The sequence below is a fragment of the Sycon ciliatum genome, chromosome 1, assembly GCF_964019385.1.
Source record: "Sycon ciliatum chromosome 1, ocSycCili1.1, whole genome shotgun sequence".
NCBI lineage: Eukaryota > Metazoa > Porifera > Calcarea > Leucosolenida > Sycettidae > Sycon > Sycon ciliatum.
In genome coordinates this window covers 81,611,607-81,636,764 of record NC_088643.1, presented here as the reverse complement: position 1 = coordinate 81,636,764, position 25,158 = coordinate 81,611,607, and the positions used below count along the sequence as shown (strand labels likewise).

At 47.5% G+C, this 25,158-nt stretch overlaps 1 protein-coding gene across 2 annotated transcripts; it reads right to left on the bottom strand.

Moving 5' to 3' along the window:
• Positions 1-434: 434 nt before the first annotated feature.
• Positions 435-25,034, bottom strand: LOC135805834 (platelet-derived growth factor receptor beta-like). Of its 2 annotated transcripts, XM_065319947.1 has the most exons (14): positions 24,710-25,034; positions 12,663-13,058; positions 11,907-12,311; positions 10,876-11,208; positions 9,258-9,587; positions 8,413-8,520; positions 7,188-7,637; positions 6,705-6,821; positions 6,095-6,347; positions 4,871-5,027; positions 3,554-3,753; positions 2,559-2,599; positions 1,972-2,068; positions 435-1,094 (listed from the first exon to the last, which is right to left on the bottom strand). In XM_065319947.1, the coding sequence occupies exons 1-14, from the start codon at positions 24,900-24,902 to the stop codon at positions 947-949; spliced, it is 3,228 nt and encodes a 1,075-aa protein (XP_065176019.1). In that variant the 5' UTR covers positions 24,903-25,034; the 3' UTR covers positions 435-946. The 2 variants fall into 2 exon arrangements, with proteins under 2 accessions (XP_065176019.1, XP_065176020.1); XM_065319948.1 differs by lacking the exons at positions 12,663-13,058; positions 24,710-25,034 and adding an exon at positions 15,313-16,006.
• Between the last annotated feature and the right edge of the window lie 124 nt (positions 25,035-25,158).

Here is a 25,158-nt window from a genome sequence, read left to right as displayed (position 1 = left end):
GTAGGTGAGTCTCTCAACCAATCGGGCGTGTAACGGCCCATAACCCTGTAAACTGCATCCTTGTTACCCTCACTCCGAGCTGTGAGTACCCAGTTGACCGTGGGTGTCGGCGCAGTTCACCACACATAAAAAGTCTTTACTCACGTAAAAAGTCTTTACACGCTCCCTGCTACCAGCGCGGGTCTCGAACTCGGGACCTCATGATTCGCAGGCAAGCCTGCAAACCAATCGGCCATATGCGTTGGTCTTAAAACTTGTACTATTTAAAAAGTCAGCGTAGGCGATGAATCTTCAGCATCATATTCATAGGCGTGGTGTAGTGTATACCACTTATGATGTGCCATTAGTGTTTATCATGAAAACTCAAAGTGCAGTACATACCGCCATACTATAGTAGCAGCTGCTGCTCTACAAGCAAACAGAATACTGGCCTGACACAGTCAAGATTATGAATGTGAACAAGGCAACGTGCACATGATGCATTAGTTAATGTCAGTGAGAATTGTTACTACAGGTATTTGCTGTGGCAGTTTGATCATCGACATGCCAAAGCCTTGAAAGAAGAGGGAATGTTTACAGACGGTTGCCAACACAGGCTGATTGGGCCTACCTCACGATTGAACCGTGTTTCCAGTATGTAATGCATGATCAAAACAATCTGTGGGGCTAGCTGCCAGCAGAGGATAACATACGTACGGTGACTTAGAATTAGTAAAGCGTGAGAGCAGGCAATGATGGGCCACATGTACGTATGTACCGGAAGGTAAGTGTGCGTGCAGTGCGGGTATGCATAGAAAGCTTGAGAGAACCAGTTAAAAAAAACGGGCAATCATTTCTCGTGCACACTGCCCGCTTCCGGCTTGGATTCCAGTCAGAGTATGATGCTAAGCACAGTGGTCTAGGGCACGATCGATTCGTGACAGTGGCATGACTGCAACACACCGTCTCATTCGACCATCGGGGTGTACTTGACAAATTCGTCGCTCTCCAAGAGATTTTGATCATTGAGCTGGCACTGTGCATGGCATGCAAGCTGCTTGAATGATGGCCTCTTCGCGTGCTCGATACTCCAGCATTTGCACATCATCTCGTACCTACAGGATAGTACAGTACATGACAGTGCAAAGATGTTTGTTTTTCTCTCCTGTTTTCAAATGGCCGCGTAACAGCTTTGGCCTCTTCCCTACCAGTGACACTGCTATGCCAGCAGCTCGGACTCTGGAACAGGGAATGTATTTGATTGCACGGGATCAGTGAGTCTTGATTGATTTACGGGGTATCTGGGGCAAAGAATGGTACGGTCAATACCGTAGTGACTGTACCGTGTCCGACGTCCCTGTTCACACACACACACACACACACGCACACACACACACACACACACACACACACACACACACACACACACACCTTGGACCTTGGACCTTGGACGCGCTGCCATATTCTGGCTATGCGGACCCCATGGGGGGTTGAGCAGGTTCGGAACAGTAGGGGCGATGACGGGATAGGTCCTGTGGTCTACTGAAACGCCGACCGCAATTGCAAACGATGCAGAAGGAGCTACGGTCTGTGTTGGTTGCTCTGGCCGAGCCACGGCTGCACTTGTGACGTTTCATGCCTTGGCGCGATAGCACACAGCGGTTGCAGCGGGCGCAGTGGAAGCTGCAGCGTTCGCAGGACATATTGTTTGTAACCGGTGACTCAAGTGTGTCAGAAGATGCCTCTGCTGGTGATGTTGCTGGCGAGCACTTGTGTCGGGCAAATCCACCCTTGCTCCGGAACCATCTGTCGCACTGATCGCAGTGACACACACACACACACACACACACCTTGGACCTTGGACACGCTGCCATATTCTCAGGCTATGCGAACCCCAAGGGGGGGGGGGGGGGGGAGAGCAGGTTCGGAACATTAGGGGTGATGACACACACACACACACGGCACACACGCACAGTCCCACGATTGGCTTACAGGTCCTGTGAGTAAACGGGTGGACGCTGCAAGCGATGTCCAAGAGCCAGGTGATGTCCTAGCGACGATGATGGTACACCTTGATACGGTACAGCCCCTAATGTATCCAAGTGGCAACAGCAATCAACATCAAATCAAGTTCAGCGTTTTACACTGTCAAGTTGGCCTTTTGTTACTACACAACTTAATGACAAGAGGTTTACCCGTTGTATACTGAGCATCAGCACTGCTGTGGAAAGGTCTACTATCCTCAGCTGACCTACAGTGTTGGCTTCATGGGAATAATGGACGCTCAAAGGTGCATTGTAGTTTTCAGGGATGTCAAGGATAGGAAAAGCTTGCCAGCGGAGACACCGAGGTGCTGTAGGGCTCTAACGACAGTTGTACCAGGTGGCCATGGGAGGTGACTCGGTTACTACTATACTAGTACGTGTCAACGCTAAACCCCTGGATGTATACGGTAATTCCTGTTGGGTACAGACAAATTAATAAAACACCTCGGCTCATGGCACTTGGTCTATTTGAAGGTAATGGACGCATGCCTAGAACAATAAACATGTAGCTACTTTGAAATAGGTGACACCTACCTAGAGTAGAGATTTCCCAGAGCAAGACACCGAATGACCATCTGCAAAAGCATAATAAAGAACGATCGAGCGTGATACAAGTTGTACTGCAGGCTCATAGCAGCAGCTGGCAGTCTGGCTGGTCAGATAATGCCTGGACTATGTTTCTTCCAGTATCAACTGTTTTCATCCCAGTGAAGGAGCAAAAGAGTGCATAGAGGTACCAACATCATTCGGCTACAGCCTGCAGATACATGTTGACCGAGGATCTGAACTTTTACCTTGTCCCGTGACCTCAGAGTTCCACGTGAGTCTGAATCCCCTAGTACTGTAAGACATGTATATATAACGAGGAAGCAAATCTAACGTTTTAACGGATGACATTTCTTCGTTATAATAAGATCCGTTGAGGCCGTACTGCTTCATATATGCTGTATGTGGATATGGCAGAATACTGCAAGATCGTTAACATTATCTTCTCGTTAACCTATGAATTTCGGACAATCGTTAAATTTGCGACTCGTTATAATAACATGTCTTACAGTATATTAAGGCCCGGGCTGCATTGCCTACTTCATCTCTGGACGGCTAGGTGGTTTTTCTTCAAGGGCTGGTACGTGCCTGCACAGGCTAGTGCTCAGCTGAACTGTATGCACAGCATTGATGTGTTCCGGCTTGCAAACAGTTAGATAGCTTAGGAATCTGGAGCGGTTTGACAGTGAGGTAAACTTACACGCGCCTGACTGTCTAGCTACTGTTGAGCAGGTACACCGGGTAATGCTTACAAGATACCTTAGTGATAATATTCTACTTCAAAGTAGAAAATTGAAACCCGGTTGCGCCGGTATGTGATTGCTATTGAGTTTGAATGCAGGTCGGATTATAACATTGCCTTAAGTCTGCGACATTGAAAGCTCACAATTTGGCATTCCTTACATTGAAGATACATGCTGTCAGCCAGCATTACCCATTTTTAGATTTTTAACAGTACTACTGGTAACGTTAGGAGCACTTACACGTCACTCTTCAGATAGTAGACACGCTGTAGAAGAGATTCCGGCGGATGCCACTTGGCCGGTATGCTTCGTTCTCCGTACACGACCTCATAGCAACTTCCAGGGCGGCACAGCTGACGAGCGAGACCAAAGTCGGCCACTTTCAAGCGATACTGTTCGTCAATGAGTATGTTGCGAGCGGCAAGATCTCGGTGCACACACTGAAAGAAGAGTAGGATAGTACAAGTGAACGATGCATCTCTTCTAGCCTCACAATTCATGTCCCGACCCGTTTGTAGGCACTTGCTCTGGCTACACTCTTGGCACAACTGATTGCACAGTACACAGCACCCAGTAACCAATCTAGTGCCAGTAGCCGTAACAGTGCCAGTAGCCGTAACAGTGCCAGTACCCGTAACAGTGCCAGTACCCGTAACAGTGCCAGTACCCGTAACAGTGCCAGTACCCGTAACAGTGCCAGTACCCGTAACAGTGCCAGTACCCGTAACAGTGCCAGTACCCGTAACAGTGCCAGTACCCGTAACAGTGCCAGTACCCGTAACAGTGCCAGTACCCGTAACAGTGCCAGTACCCGTAACAGTGCCAGTACCCGTAACAGTGCCAGTACCCGTAACAGTGCCAGTACCCGTAACAGTGCCAGTACCCGTAACAGTGCCAGTACCCGTAACAGTGCCATTACCCGTAACAGTGCCAGTACCCGTAACAGTGCCAGTACCCGTAACAGTGCCAGTACCCGTAACAGTGCCAGTACCCGTAACAGTGCCAGTACCCGTAACAGTGCCAGTACCCGTAACAGTGCCAGTACCCGTAACAGTGCCAGTACCCGTAACAGTGCCAGTACCCGTAACAGTGCCAGTACCCGTAACAGTGCCAGTACCCGTAACAGTGCCAGTACCCGTAACAGTGCCAGTACCCGTAACAGTGCCAGTACCCGTAACAGTGCCAGTACCCGTAACAGCTAGTCAAGAAAGTAGTTGATCAGGTAAAAGTTAGGCACAGTCACAGAGCTTGCGGCAACGGAATATAGACCGAGGTACGTGTCCCAAACTACGTCCTAGATTTCCTTTCTCTTGTTTCTCATGATAGGTATGCTAGCTGGGAATGAACAAGTATTAAAATTCGGTAAAATATAATAACAATGTTCAAGTCTCAGGCGCAAGAGAGTCATTCAGATTGACCTTTCCTAATCCACAGAATACGAACAGCTCAAGAAAAAGTTAACTCGGATGCAGCTCCCGAGAGGGTGGGAGGTCAGTAGACCAGACCCACCACACTCGATCTCTAGCTACCAGCAATCTGGAATCATAGTGCCCGTACCTGAAGTGATGCCAGGTATTCCATTGCCTGGGCAATCTGCAAGGCGTATCTGTAAATATCATATTCTCTTAGGTGGGCACTGCTGCTCTCATTGATAATGCTGCTCGTGTGCTCAAGCTCAGGAGGCGAAGATAAGCTGATATTGCCAGTATCATCACTTCGTATGTGATGAGAGAAAAAGAAAGAAAAGAGTGCGTGGAACACACGCACAGGCACACGCACGCATGCACACACACACACATGCACACACACACACACACACACACACACACACGCATACACGAGCGCACACACACACGCACAGACGCACACACGCACACCTTCAACTTTTTGACACCAATTGCTGGAGGCGATGATAGTGATGCTACAGCAGAAGCCATAGCAATAGGCCTTATGCACGTTGTACAGATGCACGAAATCTTGTAGAATCTCGCAGAATCCCGTAGACCCGGTTGGGTGTTGAATGTGCAGAACCCTATTGTGTTTTCTGCTATTTCCACTAAGAAATGGGCTCTGACGGCATTTCATACGAAAACTCTTTTTCTGACTCAGATCTACTAGTTTTTAGTTCTAACCAAAGTGAAAAGCTGGAAAAGCGATTGTTTGCCAGTAATTAATTATGAGGCTGAAATCGGTCAAATGTGCATGCATAGCACACAATGAACACCCAACCGGGTCTGTGCACACCTACGGTCCTAGTACAGAACTTCGTACATGTGTACAACGTGCATAAGGTCTACTATTTATGCTGAGATTGCACGATTCAACAGCTTGCAAGGCTGAAGAACTGACCACCACTATTCAGCCTGGTCTACACCGCACAACTATTTGAAGTGTTTTTTTTCTCACTTTTACTTAATTTTTTTCTGGACAGCGAATCCCTACTTTTTGGGGGGGGGGGGGGTGTCCTTTTTCCCTGCACACACATCATACCACATACTCCGACATGCACTGGTTGTTGGTAACCACCAAGGAGAATGAAAGAAAGGTCAGGAGGATACTGAGAAAGAGAAGAAAGACGTGTGTGACCATAATCGTCAGGAATCGAACCCGCAACCTCTCGATTGGAAAATTGACTGCACATACCACTGCACCATATGGGACACAACAAAGTGCTGGGTGCTACGATATGTTAATAGATGACTGCAGTGTAGTCTGTACACCCTGAACGCATATTCAAAACTCGGAGAAAGTGGTTCTACAGTGCATATCCATCCCTCTTACCATGTAAACTTGTCAATGGCTCCTGGTGATGGACAGTTTTCAGGGATTGGCTTCTCATCCAGTACAGGAGTTGGAGGGAACGTTTGTGTGCTGCTGCTGCTGGAGTAGAAATAGGACTCGCCATCCAAAGCCCAGGAAGATCCACTCGTGGTGCAGCTGGCCTTGTCTTCTTCTTGCATCCTTTGCCTACGGCGCAACAGGAACCCTTTAAGACTGCCATGATGTGCATACTTCAGTACAACAGTGCCTTGACCTGATGCCGCCGGGTATGTACATAACAAAACACGAGTCACAGCAATGACTTACATCACTATCCGGGCCATAGGCATTATATGATCCAACACATTCGTGAAACACAGCGGGTATGTACATCCTCAAAGACAAGAACCATGGCGGCACGGCTACAACTCAGGAATAACAGTACAAGTACATGCAATGATGCATTGTGATGTGAAGTGGGGATTGTATGAGGAGCGGCGAGCACCTTTTTTCTTTGCTACACTGTTATATCGAAGCTCGAAGCTCCGATATGCAATCAATTGCTGTTCCGGCGCATGATTTGCCAAACTGTAAATCGAGTGTTACCTGCATTAAAGATGATAGCACCTACCATCGAGCACGGAAACGCCTAGGAAGTCAACTATGTGCGGATGCTGTTGTTTAGCACACAGCTTCAATATGGCAGTCTCTTGCAGAAGATCAGATTGGCTTGTCGGGTTCTTGGTGTCTGATTCGGAATAGGAGAGAGAGAGTGAAAGAGAAAGAGAGCAGGTGAGGGAGAGAGAGAGAGAGTGTGTGTGAGAGAGAGAGAGAGAGAGAGAGAGAGAGAGAGAGAGAGCCATGGAAGGGTCGGTGATTATGTGTGGCCAGCTGCATGATGTGAATATTTCAGTCTGTTCAGTGGCATGTCATTCGAAATGCCACTGAACAGACTGAAATATTCCAGTGCAGTAATAGCAAGAAGAAAAGAGTTGCTGACACCAACATAGGACCTTCCAACTGTTGATACATTTTGTGTTTCAAACATCTGGCTCCTGCCACCTCATATCTCGTTAAACAAAACAACAACAAAAAGCGGCTATTGAAGTCTTACCTTTAGCCTTTTTCAGAGCAACTATAGTGGTTGCCCGACACTGTTCAGTGCTCGACTGACAGTGTGCAAGCATAACTTCGCCAAACTCCCCGCAGGACAGTGGCTCTATGCAAGACAGATGCTGTGAGGGTATGTGCCAGTCAGCATCCAGGAATGCTGCCAGATCGCCATTGGCTCCCACTGGATGGAATGGCGCTGGCTTAGTGTGCTCTTCTACACATGATATGTCAGTTGCACTGTGTGACTTGTGGAACACGCCTTTTGAAGTGATGCTCTGTTGCTTTCTCCTCTGGAATGCCGCATACATAGCCAGCGCTATGAAGCAGCCGATGGCCCCGAGGACGCAGATCAAGATAATCAGCACTTGACTTGAGGAGCTGTGAAGTTCAGAAGGTGTCACGGACGGTGAAGCAGGTCTTGAGACATGCGTGTCCTTTCCCTGCGTGGCTGCTACATGACACAACGAGACAGCATATCAAGGCAGCATATCACAGCAAGAGAAAAATCGAAATTCCGCCATGTTAAACCATTACTGAAAGAAAATGCCGATAATAGCTTGCAAAAAGAATGATTGAGCAGTGAGCACTGATGTGACGGCCACCTTCGCATGCGTGCATATAGTAGAATATGCCCCCCCCCCCCCCCCTGGTGGGACACTCTCTATGCTGTGGACATCAACATACATGTCATGTTACACTCAACCCACTCTCTCTCTCTTATCTGGGCTTGTTAGGACTATATCCCGTACTACTCACTGGTCCAAGAAAGGTGCCCGGTAGCGGAGGTGATCAGATTAGGACGGGCCAGATTGGGAAGGACCGGATTAGGGAGGGCTGCATTAGGGAGGGTTGAGTAAAATCCAACTGCAGTATTGGCAAGTGAAATCAGACCTCATGAACACAGAATAGCTGAGCTGCGTTCACTGCACAACCCAGTGTCCGTGGTGTTGGGACATGTAGCGCCATCGCATTGCTGTATTCAAGAGGCTGCATTTCACTTGCCATCACTGTAGAACATTTATTCAGATATAATTATTATGTACGTGCATGTACGTGTAATGGCAAAGAAGGACTTACTTGTTTCATTGCTGTGTGAGAGGCGTATGTACGTGTGTGACATGCCAAAAATACACATAAACTGCACTTCAAGGCGAAGTAAACAAAACATACATGGTTTAAAGGTGTGAGGAAAAACATGTTTTTTTATCCCAAAAATTGATGCTTACCATCAGAGAGGAGTGTGCCAGCTGTATCATTCCCATTATCATTCCCATTAGTCTCAGTATCGTCAGGCCATGGTGACACTGGGTCACATGAGTTGATGCTATCTGCCTCTACCAGAATAATAACCATAAAATTAATAATATGAATGGCAAATGAGCCTCCTTACAAAAGCAGCCGACTTGCCCATTCACCAGTCTCACATGGCATGTCAATAGGAGTGCAGTAACCTTTATTATCAGTATACCTTACTCCCCCCCCCCCTCCTCTCTCTCCCTCTCTCTCCATCCAAGAGATGCACACATCTGTCCTTTACAACCGAAATACATGCACTGTACATGTATATCCAAGATCTAATGACTGCTATAATACCATAATCTCTAAGGTCCTCGCAGAAAGTGCTATACATGTGTTTCTGTCCTTCTGATACAGTCAGACCTCGCTTATCCGGTCCTCTTTAATCCGGATCCCTCGCCATCTGGAAGAAAATCGTTGGTTACCGATTTACAGCATAATGATGTCATGCATACATACCGTTTGTGTGTTCTATTATCCGGTTCCCTCGCCTATCCGGATATTTTGTGGGAAACGGATGCGTGCGGTTAAGCGAGGTCTGACTGTAGTAGACACATTATTACGGGTGTTTTATACTGAGGCTTTACTGTACTGGCAACAAAAGAGTGGTGTGTTCTGATACTGTGTCTGTGGTGCAGAGACAGTGTAGTTAGAGCAGGTGCCAAGTGCCTATGTCAGGTGATAGTCAAGCATGAATATGATTTAATACTAGAACAAGAAACACAAATTACCATTCACCAACATACAAGTTACATGTACATGTATGTACAAGTACCTTTCAGAGGCAAATAGATCAGTTGAGGCTCACTCCATTGTCCAGAAAGCTTGAAAGCCACTCTCAGACTTTTCAAGTCACCGGCAGCAGTTCCGTGGACGTGCAGCCACATCGTGTACCGGTAGTGCAGCGTGTCATTATGCCGAACTAGCTCCCGGTCCGGCGTGGACACCCGTGCAGTGATGTTGTCGTCATTGAAGAGGACGAACTCTGCGGGACGTCCCGTGTACTCCAGTACAGTTGCATTCACTGACACGGATAGCGGCGGAGGCTCACAGGAGAATGTTATGTCCAATGGCAGTACAGTGGGAGCAATCTCACCGGGGTTACCTGAGGGTGGAAACAATAACACGAGACTGAACAGTGAGAATCAACCTCTTCGAGCTTCAGCCGCATTTTGGAGCATCAGCCTTTTCGCCAAACATTCACCGAGTCCATGCAACAGTATCATAATTAATATAAACCTCTTCAGGTCAATTCAGCAAGCATCAACCCCTTCAGCTTTTAATTACTTTTTGATCCTACATGTAAAATGAGAGAGAGAGAGAGAGAGAGAGAGAGAAAATCGAGCTAACATACTCCTAGCTCATTGTACAGTGGGTATGGGTATGTAGTGGACCACGGCACCCAGGGTTTAGGTGTGCCGCAGTAGATCATTGCATTGTTCGGCTAACTACGAGAGAGCTTGGAAGCTCAGGGCCCTACGCTATGCTTTTTTGCCTAGCTCATCATGCATGTTATTAGAACTGATGGAAATGTTTTTCCATTAATTGGCTACATCATTGTATTGCAAAAACGTTTCAATCAGTTTGAATATGAGTTTGGCAAAAGTAACTGCAGAATTTATTGGGGAATGTTATTTTCTCCCACTTCATCCACTTTTGGTTTGCTCCTTCTTTTCCTTTTGATCTCCTTATGATCGGATTTTCTGGCCTTTTCGTAGTAATACATTGACCTGTTGAGCCAATGAGGTAAAATTATAATCCATACAATACGCTATAATACGCTACAATACAATAATACAATAATTTCCTTGCCTTGATAGAGTGCTTGTGCTTAACTGTTGCTGACGGCCGGATTCATGGTTGCCTGTGGAGCACATTACATCACTTTACAGTCTCCTATAATACGCATCCTGTCCGACGGCAAAAGAGGCTGCGGATTTAGTTTTTCTGCACGTTATCAGCAATGACTACTGATCTTCAGCACCTTGGGTCTCCTATAATACGCATCCTGTCTATGCTTTGTAATGCTAACATGATGCTCGGGATAGCACTCGCTACTGATCTTCAGAAACTTGACCTGACTCTCACTCACAATAAGACTGTTGTAATGTTCATCGTTCCCAAGCAGTCGCTGGTTTCTCCCACGATTTCATCGTACTGTTGTACGACATGCTATACAGCATCCTTATACCGTACAACACCGTATTGATGTCTGGCTGTCTGGCTGTCTGTCTTTGATGGTATGGTACGGGACAGGTACGGGATAGCGCCAGGCATGCCGATGGCACAAACAAACAAACAAACACGGAATTAAAGCTGTGTGGACCCTGGCTAGCGCCAGACGTTACTGAAGTAACGTCTTTTGCATAGCTACGGGAATAACTATTACTTACGGACAACAGTAATCTCTGTTGGATTCGATGTGAAGGTTTGACCATTAGCATCTTTGATGGAGCATGATATTATCCCACTATCTTCAATAGCCGGAACGGACAGTTCTGCCCTTGTACGGATCGTGCCGGCAACACCATTGCCATCCAGGGTGGAGACGGTCCACATAGTAGATAAGGCACTGCTATTAAATGTGTGAGTGTTGTGTAGCCACTGCACTGCGTGCTGGCCGTAGGTTACAGGTGAGTAACAGTTGACAGGTGTAAGGCTGTCTCTGCTGTTGACCATGGCACCAATGTCATGCTGCGGGCAGAGAAACACTGTTCTGATAGGACCTGCAAAGAGATGGCAATGAGAGGTAAGAGTAGGCATTAACAGCATCAAGGACAACATAATCATCGTGCAACTGCAGTAAAGCCTGGTTTAAGCGACCACCCCACGGTGCAAGCAAAAGCGGTCGTTAGAACCAGGCGGTCTTTAGAACCAGGTCCCACAGTAGCTGTGTAGAACTGCCGGTGCATGGAAAGACGGTCGTTAAGAGCAGGTGGTCGCTAAACCCAGAGGTCGCTTACACCAGGTTTTACTGTAGTATGTGAAAGGTCCTCTGGAGCAACACTAATAAACCTCAGATGGAGAGCCAAGGTTTAATTTATACAAAAGAGAAAGACCAAGGAACTACAAGTTACGCTATACTGTCCACTAACACCACCAGCTACTAAACAATCAGCTCATGCGATAACATTGCACGACACTGACAAGATGTGCTAGAGCTGTTAGCCAGTTAGTTGTAGAACGTCAGTACCGTCGGTCAGTGTCGTGCAATGTTATCGCACGAGCTGATTGTTTAGTAACTGCTGGTGTTAGTGGACAGTATAGTGTAACTTGTAGTTCCTTGGTCTTTCTCTTTTGTATAAACTAACAAACCCGTTCAAGCACAGGTACATCATCATAATGCACACAGGCTGTGACTTGGCGCCGCCTTTGTTACCTAGAATGTATTGCACAACTGTATGTATGTCTCAAGGATGTCTACCTGAATACAGTACTGTTGATTTGATGCGCATGGCCCGAGGACTTCCGGCGTGACCAGTGTGAACCGTACAGGTCAATTTCAGCGGCGCACGGGCACCCGGGGGTGGACACGGTGTCGCAATCTTATGGCCCTGGCCAAACAGGTTGACCCGAAGTATATCCACGGACAGCTCTTTTCTAATGCCGATCAGTGGATCTGCCCTTTTGAACATCGGGAAGGTAGTTGTGATGGTTGTAAGCGAATAGTTGAGTTCCCATCGGTTGAGCTCATGCAGTGTTTTAGCTGACCAGCTCAGGGTTGACCCCCCTGGCCTGTTCCTAACGGACCAGCACGGTAGTACTATGTCTTCCAGATCAGTTTCCAGATTGACAGTGTTCCTCCGGTGTGCACCACTACTGTGAGCGTCTGAACAAAAGCAACAGCAGCAACAACAGCAGCCGCAACAGCAGCAGCAGCAAGCAGAAGCAACAACAGCATTTAATAGAAGCAACAACAAAGCATGTTCAGCTCATGTCCTGCCACACTTACTCACCAATACATACTTAGTTACATACTCGTATCCCCCCGAATGCACTTAGTATAAATTATGTAGGCTGTTACTTGTTAGTTTATAACGGTAGAGTGTTTCCCCTGCTGTGGAGTACACATGGCGCGTATGAATGTGAGTTGTTGTTCTGCAGAAGATTTGATGGGAAGATTGAATGATGCACCAGAAATTTCCGCATATCAAAAGCCACGTTCCAATTAGGAACCTACCGGCAAATGACGGGTTCAACAGGAAGATCTTAAGTTGCATGGCCGTGCTGTTACGTTGCCTGACACTAATCCAGCAGTGCATGTAACGGTTATCCAGCAGTTCAGACGTCGTAACCTGCACTGCACTCTGGACAAGGACACCACCGCCACACCAGGAAATATCACCGGCAATTTGTGTTGTTGTTGTTGTTTTAGCTGTCCAGGATTCAGTCGACGATTCACCTCCAGACCAATCGATCACCGTGCCACTGTCTGTCAAATTGCCCGTGGAATCTCCTCCGCCCAAGCATGCTTCACAAACTAGATCATGGGTTTCCTTCAGCGAGGAGGGTGAAATTATTGTCACGGCTTCCGCTGGCCTTGTTGTCCACTCGGTATCATGTTCCGGTGACAGTTCTGTGGCAAACAGGGGGGATTTACATTCATCATGCGTTGCACTGGTTCATACCTACTAAGAACTGACATGATCCCGAGATAAGATTTCATCAATCAGCTAGCGGTGTGCAAGACCAAGACTATGGAACATGCAGAGCAAATTATCCTGTTCTTATCAGGGACTCCCTAAAACTCTCCTCCTCCAGGGGCTCCCTGGTTCTAAAAACTAAAACACGTACATGTAGCCTGGCACTGCATTGGAGGTTGAGGCGAGAAGGTGAAAGCATGACATCCTCGGTCTCTCCTGTTTTTTTCTTCTTTCTTTTCCCTGCTGCCGTGCTCATAATTATTAGTCATCTAACTTATTCGAAACTCGGGTATTGAGCCAATAATAAATGTAGAAAAGAAAAAGGACATGATTATGGAAACTCGTTTCCATATGTCTTTTCTTTTCTACATCTAACTTATCTTCTTCTTTGTTCTTTTTGTCCGCATGTTTTTATATTTTTTTCTTTTCTCTTATTATCAGTGGGACCATTGTCATTAGGTTTAGGCCTGTTTTGGAACTCCACTCTAAATAAATCCAAACAACAACAACAACAACCCCTGCAGTGTCAGCATGGTGGTATTGGGGCTTTCCCCCAACCTTCGTCTATGGGTGCACAGTATCATCGCGGCCTCATCTTGTGAGGTCACCAGTTCTGTGACTCAGTAGTATGTAGTCACACCCCACCCTCACACAACTTGGGCCAAGGACCTGGGTGCAGATGCTATCAGTGACGTTCAGACCAACAAGATCAAGGTGAGGGCTCTGGCGTCGGTCCACGCCGAGGCACTTGTTCTCCAGTAGCGTAGCTCCGGCAATGTAACCATGGTAACCGTTGATATGGATACTGGATACCTTTGGCCGACCAAGAATTTGAGGTCTTTGATGTAGATAATCATCATCATCACAAGCCCATAGCCCTAAGGCCGTCGGGCGTCACAGAGCAAGTATGAACAAGCGAGCGCCATAAAAATCGATCGCGTGCAGCAGCGAGCAGGGACTGCACATCAAGTGCAGTCCATGAAATAATATTATCAAGCCATGACATTCTGGGCCTGCATCGGCCACGACCTCCAGCAACACAACCCTGAAGAACAGTCAATGACCGGAACGAACAATATGACCAAAAAAATTATTTCCTTTTACGAACAGAAACAATAAGTGGGACTTGTTTGTGAATACTATTAAATTTTATTTCCTCTCTTAGTAACAGACACATTCGTCCGGTGATCAGTGAACGGAATCCTGAGAAGGCGTCCATAGCTTCTCATTTCGAAAGCCTCGATCTTTTTCACAATTTCAGCAGTTAAGGTCCAAGACTGGCAAGCATAAAGGAATATGGATAAAACAATAGCATTGAGTAGACATAATTTCGAGCCGATACTGATGTTTCTATCCCTCCAGATTGTTACTAGTCGTGCAACAGCAGCCGAGGCTGCTGCGATCCGACTCCTCACTTCTTTGATTGAACGCTGATCATCAGTAATCGTGCTACTCAGATATTTAAACTCGTCAACCTGCTCGAGCTTCTTCCCGTCGATGGCTATGCTTGCGGACAGACCTTTGCTTGCTCCCGTTACCAGCAGCTTACTCTTCTCAGTGCTTCTCAGTGCTTCTCACTGTGCTGATTTCCATGCCGCCGTATGATGATGATGTAGATAGCACATGTTTATTCCATTACACCTGTTGTAGTCTTCGGGGTGCTGAGTCGAATGGTCTTGGTCCGAGGAAGCTGAAACGCTCCCTTCCTCCTTTATTCCCAATCGAATTCACCACTTCCACCGAAACTGGGTGACTGCGCCCTATTAGATGGGGATGTGTCACTAAAAGCGGCATTTCATTCTTATAAAATATGATGGCACGGATGAACGCGATTGGCCCATATGTTGTAGTCTTTCGGACGCGGAGTCGGCTGGTTTTGGTCCGAGAAGGTTGCAATGCAGCGTTCGGCCCTGATTCCCAACCGAACATGGTTGAGTAAGCGGTCATGTGCTCGTGCATACACCAGTCACCTGGTCACCGTGCCTGAAACTTGATATGTGGCAGTTGCAATATATCCAGAAGCGGGTAATGGATAGCAAAAGTTAGTAAATTGTTGATACTGATTCAGAGTGGTTCGAGCGGCTGGTGTTCACACAAGATTTGGGAAAATGATGTGCTGTGGGTACTGACTAGAAATTATAGCAGACCTAGTTGATGGCCAAAGTAAATAATAGTTGTTGCTCTCACCTTCAAACAATGTGTGGGCCAATCAAAATCCAGCGTTCCCCACTCTTGGAAAAGGCTTAGTAGGTGTAGGTGTAGTTTTCCAGCTAGCAACAACGGAGCTTTATGTGTTGTCACCTACTTTCCTCGCCAAGTAGTCCTACCGTACACATGGTACAGTGTAGGTGGTCGGAAATGGTGCTGATGTAGCTCAAACTACTTCTCCCTTGAACGAGGCGAAACTGGCAACTAAGTAATAGTTACTTCAGCCACGAGCCCTACGCACCAGCCACTGTCCTTGTAGTTTTCCCTGTTTCCGGATTATCAAAATTGAAACGTCCACAACTATTACTTGAATGCCGACATCGGCAACCAGTTGCGGAAGAAGATTACCGACCGTAAGTTCAGGTCGCGCTGCAGGTGCGCGATCGCCTACACTACATTGTAGTGCAGGTTCCGGAGAATCAAGTAAATACCGGTAGTTACTTCTACAAGAGCACCGCCGTGACCGGGGCCATCCTCGAGTGACTAGTGACGACAACTCCCCCGACGTTCCAGATAATGTGAGATTGATTATGACTGAGAGTCGGAGATTCTCGGAGAGTCCACACTCTCGGGGCTGGACTGAAGCGGCGGATTCGCTGCCGGAGTCGACCATGGTCGACCTGGATCGGGCACCGAGCCACCGACACAGCCGTCCGCCTCTGCCACCCTCCCACGGCACAACTTGCCACAAGCTTGCAAGGACCCTTGACAGCCGCCTTAGGTAACTAAAATTAAACTGGTTGTCTGAAGTCTCTCACTCTCACAGTCTCAGAGTGTAGTAAACAAGTAAACAAGCCCCGCGCCGCGCTGTGCAGATGATGCTGCCATTACCATGGTTACTATGCATAATGACGCGCATGTTATGTGTGCGCGAGCACTGAACATGTTTTTGTGAAAGCAGATTGCAGATGAGATCGAGACGTCGCACGAAAAAGAGGATCAACAAAAAACATAGCTGGAAGAGAAATTTCGAAAAACGAGGAGACGCGATTGAGTGCTTTGGGCTGTGGACATCCATGCAGAGCGTGTAGTCGATCCGCCAGGCCGCATTCTATTGGACTTCCTAACGCAATGGACATTGTTTCTGCCTTGCCGACAGCTTCAGATGCACCGGTGACCTTGATCAGTTCGGTGTCAGAGTTTGTTTGGACTGGCGATTGGACCCGACTTCTAATCAACGCTTATCGCAAGCAAATTGATAGATTTGAGGATACCCAATTCAAGAAAAAGGCACTTTGGCTAGCCATCCACAAAGACCTTGTTGATACGAAACCAGGTGTAGTGCACCCTACCGTGGCACAAGTTGAGAATAAATGGAAAACTCTTGTGTCGGGCTACAGACGTGCCCTGGAGCACAACAGCGTGGAAGGAAATCCGAGAAGGGAATGCTCATTCCATACTGAATTGGACGAAATTCTCGCCAACAAAATCTCTGCGACTCTCAAATCAACTCCGGTTAAGGCAGCGGCGGCTGTGTCTCAAATGGATGATAGTGGCACAATACTTGAGGACTTCCATGTTGGTGGTGGTGATGATGATGATGATGTGCAAGCGCTGCCTACACCCGTAGCGACCAAGAGAAAGAGCTCCGCAGGGGGTGGCTCCAAAGAAAAAAGATCCAAGGCGAATGATAATGATACTGGTGATGAAAGTGAAGCACTGCAGTCTTTGCGAAAAACCATAGAGAGTAGCCGTGAACAAAGCAGAAAAGATGCACAATTGCGTCACCGGGACAAAATGGACAAAGTAGACCGGCTTCTGGGCATCATGGACCGCCTTGTCGACAAGCTATGAACAGTGTGTGAGTAGAAAGGCTGACGAATACTCGGAAACGGTTATGCTGCGTTGGACAGAAGCATCCTGCACCGGCATCCTTCTTGTCATCCCTGGACCAGGGTGTGATGATGAACATGTACTTGGTGTGCGTGTGTACTTCTTTGTTTTTTTAGTTCATTTAGGTAAAGAACATTCGAACCATCGCATACATGTAACAGATTTGAGTTTCGTCTTGATGTGTGTTTTGGTAGGCACCTTATAATTCCTTTCCTTGTTCGTTTTCTAGGATTCTTTTACAACAGACTGTACATGGGTACACGCACGTCCGTAATCTCACACTTTCAATCACCACACACCTCATCATAAAACACATTAGATCATTGTAAGTGTGTATTGTGTAGTAAATATAAAAATAGAAAGGTGTAGCAGTATCATATTAGCACCAGTGTAAACCATTAAAAAGAACCTCACGTCATTCATCGGGTTGCATTGTTGTCACGACGGCACATGTATGTTGATCTTGCTTTTTTGTTTCTTTTGTTTGTACTTCGACGTACTTGATCAGACCTATATTGCAGCTATGTAAATACGACTGCCACTAACCAGCTAAGTTCATAATTGTACTCATGGATACAAGGAGAAAAAAAGAGAAAAAAAGCTAAGCTAAGGACGTGTGACGATGTATGCTGTTCTGTATCCTACCCGTGCAAGTAGAATATTATGTGAGCTTGATATTTCTACTGGTATTGTTGAACAGTTACAACGACTCCTGGTCAGCAACGGACGAGACAACGACTTATGCCACACGTGCAGTACAATTACAGAATCAGTAGCAGTTGTGTCCAGGGATTATTAATATGGAGTGGAACTCATTTCGTGGACTCGCTGTTTCGTTTCATGGCAGACTAGCCAGGGCTACCTGTATGTTGTCTCGCTTCAACACTACTGCCTGGTCAGACTGCTCATAGACAGGATCCTGTGGCATTCCCTGGTACGTCACGCCATTGCTCGCACTTGCGATCATGTCCTCGGCACCATCGTTGGACTGCAGGCAGAGATTATGCAGGACGCAGCATGCCGCTATGCACTGGACAAGCAAGTCAAAGTCCGAGCCATCGACGTAGTTTAGGCGACGCCAGCGGCATTTCAGGAGCGCAAAGCTATGCGCAATGCACTGGTGTGCCATGAATAGCGAGCCATTGTACTGCTGCTGGCCAAGATCTTCAGGATCCAAGTAGGGTACCATAAGATCACCTCTCAGAGGATACGTGTTATCACCTACAAGATACTGGTCCTCATTGACCATATCGGGCAGGCGCTTTGCAAGTTCTGACGCCTCAAATACGCTTGCACTGTGAGTCCCGCCAGGGCGACCAACATCGATATCAGTGAATAAGTACTCATGGTCGCAGGCGCCTTGGACAATGACAGAGTGGTACGACTCACTGTTCATGTATTGTGACGGCTCACTAGTTGGGGCCTTTATAGCGATATGACAGACATCCACTGCTCCCAATATTCCGGGGAAGCCTTCGGACCTGCGGCGAAATCCTTCTTCAACGGCCTTGATCCTCTCTCCAGCCGGCCAGTGGATAACCGACGCAGCAATAGTAATTGCCAGGGAACGCACGACCCGCTTCAGCACAGAATGACAAGTGGATCGTGAAAGACTGAAGCGCGATGCTACTAACTTGAAGGTTTCTCTCGTGCCAAGTGTCCATAGAGCTACTTGCAGTTGTTTCACTCCTGCTACAGCAACCCTTCCCCCATGTGGGTACCTGGCCTGAAAATCAGGTAGTACCAGCAGACGCTGAGCTATTCCTTCGAATGTAGTGCGAGATACACGGAAATATTCCCGAAAGGTGGAATCGGACAGTTCAATAATTTTCGTTCCACTGGGTTCTTCTTTCTTTGGTACTGGAACACAATCACTCTCATCGCAAGTTTTACGACGCTTAGCAACACCAGCTGTGGCAGCAGCTACTAAAACGTCTTCGTCCTCCGTTTCCTCACCATCACTACTACTAGAGTCCAGCTCAGCTAGAATTTGAGCTGAGACACTCAAGCACACAGCTAAAATCCGTTTTCTTTCATCGTCCATATTCGATATTCTGTCCATTATCCAAAGGAAATTGTCAATCAATGACTTTTATGTGCTTTCGGTTTTTTTGCCCAGCGTCTTTTTCCCGCGACTTGAACTTTTAATTTTGTGCATTTCACGTGTAAAATAATTCGTTATTGCGTCATTGCGAGAGACCAGGGAGTCGTAAAATACCGACTCCCTGCGAGAGACCATAATCCATCGCTCATGCATCATAAACCACCACACCGAACATAATAGGGAGGTTCCGGACAGGGAGTAGTACAATATAATGGTACTGTACTACTCCCTGGTTCCGGAGTACGATTTTTCGTGCCAAAATCCGTAGAGGCGCTACGGATTTTTTATACGTCGTTTTCGAGCAGTAAAATGTTCCGGAGTACGGAACTTATGTGTTTGCCGTCATTGCCTAGGTTACGATCGCAAATACGTCACATTCCCGCGCTATGCCTTTTTATTTTGAAAATTTGTACCGAAATCAAAACTTCCCGCGGAAAATCCATGTTTCTCGTACCAAATTTGTACGCGAAAAATCTTTCTGCACCCGATGACGCAAAATCTCCATACGAAACATGGTTTGTGTGAAAGCCAGTCCACACGGATTCTCCGTGCCGAAAAATCGTATGGAGCACACCTGGAAAAAATCCGTAGCGCCCACACGGATTTTGGCACGGAAAATCGTACCCCGGAACCTCTCTAATGCGTGCCAGCGGCAGTGGCCCAGTGCAGTGCAGTCAGTCACCAGTCTACTGAGTCGGGACGCGTCGACGGGGTTCAGTTCAAGTGTAGTAATAGCAGTGCTGGCAGCTGCCAAATAATTTTCGCCCAAAATCGGACACCCTTCACCGCCAAGGCCTTAAAGGGGAAGTTAAGGCAAAAATTAAAAGTTCACCAGTTGTAGTCTTCGGGGTGCTGAGTCGAATGGTCTTGGTCCGAGAAAGCTGAGACGCTCCCTTCCTACTTGAATCCCAATCGAACTCGCGCACTTCCACCGAAACTGGGTGACTGCGCCCTACTAGATGGGGATTTGTATGCAAAATGTCACTAAAAGCGCCATTTCGTTCTTATAAAAGCACGGATGACCGCGATTGGCCCATATGTTGTAGTCTTTTGGCCGCTGAGTCGACTGGTTTTGGTCCGAAAAGGCTGCGATGCAGCGGTCCTCCTTTATTCCCAATCGAACATGGTTGAACAAGCGGTCACGTGCTCCTGGGTGCCCAAATCACCTGGTCACCACGCCAGCAGGCGACAACTTTCACACCAAGGTTCAACTCCAGTGACAGGACTGCACCCAAAAAAGGTCAAACAGGCTAGTAAGTTGTACCCTGCAAGCACGGTGACCAGGTGACTGGCGTACGCAGGAGCACGTGACCGCTCGTTCAACCATGTTCGATTGGGAATAAAGGAGGAACGCTGCATCGCAGCCTTTTCGGACCAAAACCAGTCGACTCAGCGTCCAAAAGACTACAACATATGGGCCAATCGCGGTCATCCGTGCTTTCATAAGAACGAAATGGCGCTTTTAGTGACATTTTGCATACAAATCCCCATCTAGTAGGGCGCAGTCACCCAGTTTCGGTGGAAGTGCGCGAGTTCGATTGGGATTCAAGTAGGAAGGGAGCGTCTCAGCTTCCTCGGACCACGACCATTCGACTCAGCACCCCGAAGACTACAACTGGTGAAATTTTAATTTTTGCCTTAACTTCCTCTTTAAGGCTGGCCACATGGTGCGAATTTTTCTCCTCGGCAAATAAATTGTTTACAGAGAATTCAAAATATCGCCTAAAAAAAAAAATCACGGTTCGCATGAGACTCGGCCAAAGGCCCAGTTTTCCGCATCCGCAGGAACGCCACCACCCTCTTGGATCAAGGCGCAGATGCAGCTCCCTAAAAGCGGTGGGAGGTGAGTAGATCAGACCCACCACAAAGTGGTCAAAGACCGAAATCCCATTCACTGCATCCATGTTTCCCTCGTGCCAGGCACGAGGCAGGCATAGTGGGATGGTCTAAGACCATGATTGAGAAACAGAGGGTACCAGGTTCAAGTCCTGCTTGGAAGCGGAAGGATTTTTTCCAGCCGTGCTGCAACCCACAGTTATCGCCTAAAACACCATGAAAATTCGCTTCGTTGCCATGGTAACCCCAGAGCTGTCATGAATTTTGTAATGATGAGTGTGGTCGCACACTGACTCTGTACAGACTGTCAGTGTACATGCCATCCAGCCTGATCTAGGCATGTTACTTTGCACTTCCACAGCCAAGCGCTAGCCTTTTTAGAAGCAAATGTACAGTGATTTGTGCCTTCAGTTGCGCCAAGAGTCCATAACCCCCCAGAGTGTGCAACTCGTGATCCTTCTCAGCACAAATCAGAGCCGCAACGAAATCCAAACTTCATACGTCATGTAGTGAGTAGCGGATGTACCAGATATGCACATGGCCCCATCCGCCCATGCTTGACTATGGACCGGATGACGCAATGTTTGGATTTCGTTGCGCCAGACCCCAACCTGGAGTTGCACACTCTGGGGGGTTATGGACTCTTGGTTGCGCTGAACTTCTGGACTTCTGCATAGGGAAGTAATGATCTCCGACATTTTGGCTGCTTTTCGGACGTTTCCCTTTTCGGACCGGTTTTCGGAAGAGCCTTCAAAAATCGGACACTGTCCGAAAAATCGGACGGTTTGGCAGCACTGTAATAGTTATACGGTGTAATGAATCAGGCATTGAATGATGATTTACCGAGTCAATCTGCGGACGGATGGTATTAATATTATTATGCATTTATGGCCGCTCCAGGCTTCAGTCCGTGCATGTATGATCAATTCAACTCCCCTGTCATTGTAGTTGGCGCGAACATATTTTCTTTCTTCACCAGTCCGAGTCTGCCGTGGCCGCTGAGAGTGGCAGAGACAGGGGCTAGAATAAGAGCCTTTTCCAACGGTTCCCAGGCGTGAGTGCTGTCTCTCAGTCTCGCTCTTTCTCGCTGCCTCTCTCTCTCTCTTTCTCTCTCTCTCCCTCTCCCTCTCCCTCTCCCTCTCTCTCTCCCTCTCCCTCTCCCTCTCTCTCTCTCTCTCTTACTAGTGTTGTACAAACCCTCCTTCTAGTCTGTCTCATTTTGCCCCAAGATGTTTTGTTGCATAGTGATCAGACGCTCATCATTCGAGCGCTCCCTTGCAACTGGACACTTTTGTCTGTTTGGTTTTGCAAATTTAAATAAGACAACAACAGGATCATAAATCTTCATGATCACATGATTCCAGTCCATCGCCGTAGGCTCAGGAATACAGCGTCCGGCCCTTTTTCCAATCGAACGCTGTCCCGGAGGCTGCAGTGATGTGTACACCCAGACTGGCCAGAGTCACTAACGGTGCCAGTACTACTGTGCACTATGCATTTGCGAGTACACCCTGATTGTGAACATGATCACTGTGACTGGGGAGTACTATCAACTGCTGTATCGTAGCCGCGGCTCCTCGGATCAAGGCCAGTCGATCCGGCCCGGTCCAGCAGACTACAGGTTCTGAGAGTTTCAGCGTCGTCGACCGTGCTTCCATAAGAACCAGTGACGGGTTTCCGCACAAATTAGGGCTCAACCGGTCACGGTTTTACCCCCAACGGTTAACTGCTAAGCTAACGGTCGGTTTAACGGTTATAACCTATAAGCCACGGCAATCCTGCGGACTCTTTTTTAACCGTATATTTGGCTATACTTATTCAAAAAATGTACCCTATTCAGTACAACGCACACATGTATATTCTCTTGCATGCTCATTCAGTCATACTCTCACACGAAGAGACCAGATATGACCGAGTTGACAGCCTAGAAATTGCGTACGTGTGCGACAGCCTGCGAAAGTGCATACTTTGCAACGACCTGATACTTGAAAAATTGACTGAAAAGTTACTGCGTAACCGTTATCTTTATCGGTTAAAGGGGAAGTTAAGGCAAAAATCAAAATTTCACCAGTTGTAGTCTTCGGGGTGCTGAGTCGAATGGTCTTGGTCCGAGAAAGCTGAGACGCTCCCTTCCTACTTGAATCCCAATCGAACTCGCGCACTTCCACCGAAACTGGGTGACTGCGCCCTACTAGATGGGGATTTGTATGCAAAATGTCACTAAAAGCGCCATTTCGTTCTTATAAAAGCACGGATGACCGCGATTGGCCCATATGTTGTAGTCTTTTGGTCGCTGAGTCGACTGGTTTTGGTCCGAAAAGGCTGCGATGCAGCGTTCGCCCCTAATTCCCAATCGAACATGGTTGAACAAGCGGTCACGTGCTCCTGCGTACACCAGTCACCTGGTCACCGTGCCTGCAGGGTACAACTTACAGCCTGTTTTGACCTTTTTTGGGTGCAGTCCTGTCACTCGAGTTGAACCTTGGTGTGAAAGTTGTCGCCTGCTGGCGTGGTGACCAGGTGATTTTGGCACCCAGGAGCACGTGACCGCTTCTTCAACCATGTTCGATTGGAAATATAGGAGGAACGCTGCATCGTAGCCTTTTCGGACCAAAACCAGTCGACTCAGCGTCCAAAAGACTACAACATATGGGCCAATCGCGGTCATCCGTGCTTTTATAAGAACGAAATGGCGCTTTTAGTGACATTTTGCATACAAATCCCCATCTAGTAGGGCGCAGTCACCCAGTTTCGGTGGAAGTGCGCGAGTTCGATTGGGATTCAAGTAGGAAGGGAGCGTCTCAGCTTTCTCGGACCAAGACCATTCGACTCAGCACCCCGAAGACTACAACTGGTGAAATTTTGATTTTTGCCTTAACTTCCCCTTTAACCGTTAATTCTTCGTAACCGGTCTGCAACCGGTTAATCGGACTAACCGTTTGAGCCCTAGCACAAATCCCTTTCTAGTTGGGTGCACTCCGATGATCTAATTTCGGGGGAGTGCGTGGACTCGATTGGGAAGCATGGGGCGGAGGCCAGGGAGCGTCTCCAAGCTTCCTCGGACCAAGACCATTTTGAATTAGCATTCCGAAGACTATGCGTAGTGAAACTAGTGTTGGCTCAGTTGAGCCATACGCCGGGGCCCCGGTAAATTTTGCGGCACTCTAAATCTAAGTTCATCTTTATCGTTTTTATAGTGCAGACTGCTTTGATTCCCCCTAGGCGGCCCATGCCACCTCCATTCGCTTCCATGCTATTGAGAATCTCTGGGCGTTAATTTGGCAATAATAATTATTGTGAAATAAAACGAACACCACACTGCAGAACCATGATAACAACGTTTGGCGGGCAAGAAGCTTGCAAGAGACTTGCTACATGTGATGTGATGTAGGTCTACAAAAAGACTACATGCATGAACCGTCGCTAGGAGTAGGAAGCAGGGGTCGTAGATCTACAACTAACTTGGCTGCCCTGCTAAGTGCTAGGAAGTACTAGTAGTACTAGTAGTAGTAGGAGCTCAGTGGGTGACAAACACGGGTTTCACTGCCGCTAGCACGGTCGCTGACAAAATTTTCTGTAATCTACTGTGACCTTATATCTTACCTGTCATGGACAAAGAGTTGTCGATCGATTTGCCAACTGACGACAGCATTGCATTGGCAGTGATTGTGTGGCAACACAAGAGAGTAAGGAGAAAACACACCACATGCATGGCAGGCCAGCAGATCAAGGACCAGGTACCTCGCACTTCACCACGAAGATGTGGCCGCCATGAGTTGACACAGTGCTGTGCCATGTTCACTGATGCGGAGTCCAACACTACTCTGTCACTAGCCTGGCAAGCGGCAGCAGTGAGACATCAGAGTTGTACTTCACACCTTTCCTTTATGCAGGTAGCGACACGAATATGCGCCCACCCAACAGTCCACTTCCTTCAGTGGTATGTATGGCCGGCGTTTATTACATTAGGAGAGGATAAAATACCGGTATTCGGGATAGTGAATGGCGAAGGTTCAAGGAGACCTTCCCAGAGAAGCAACGCCTACTGTACT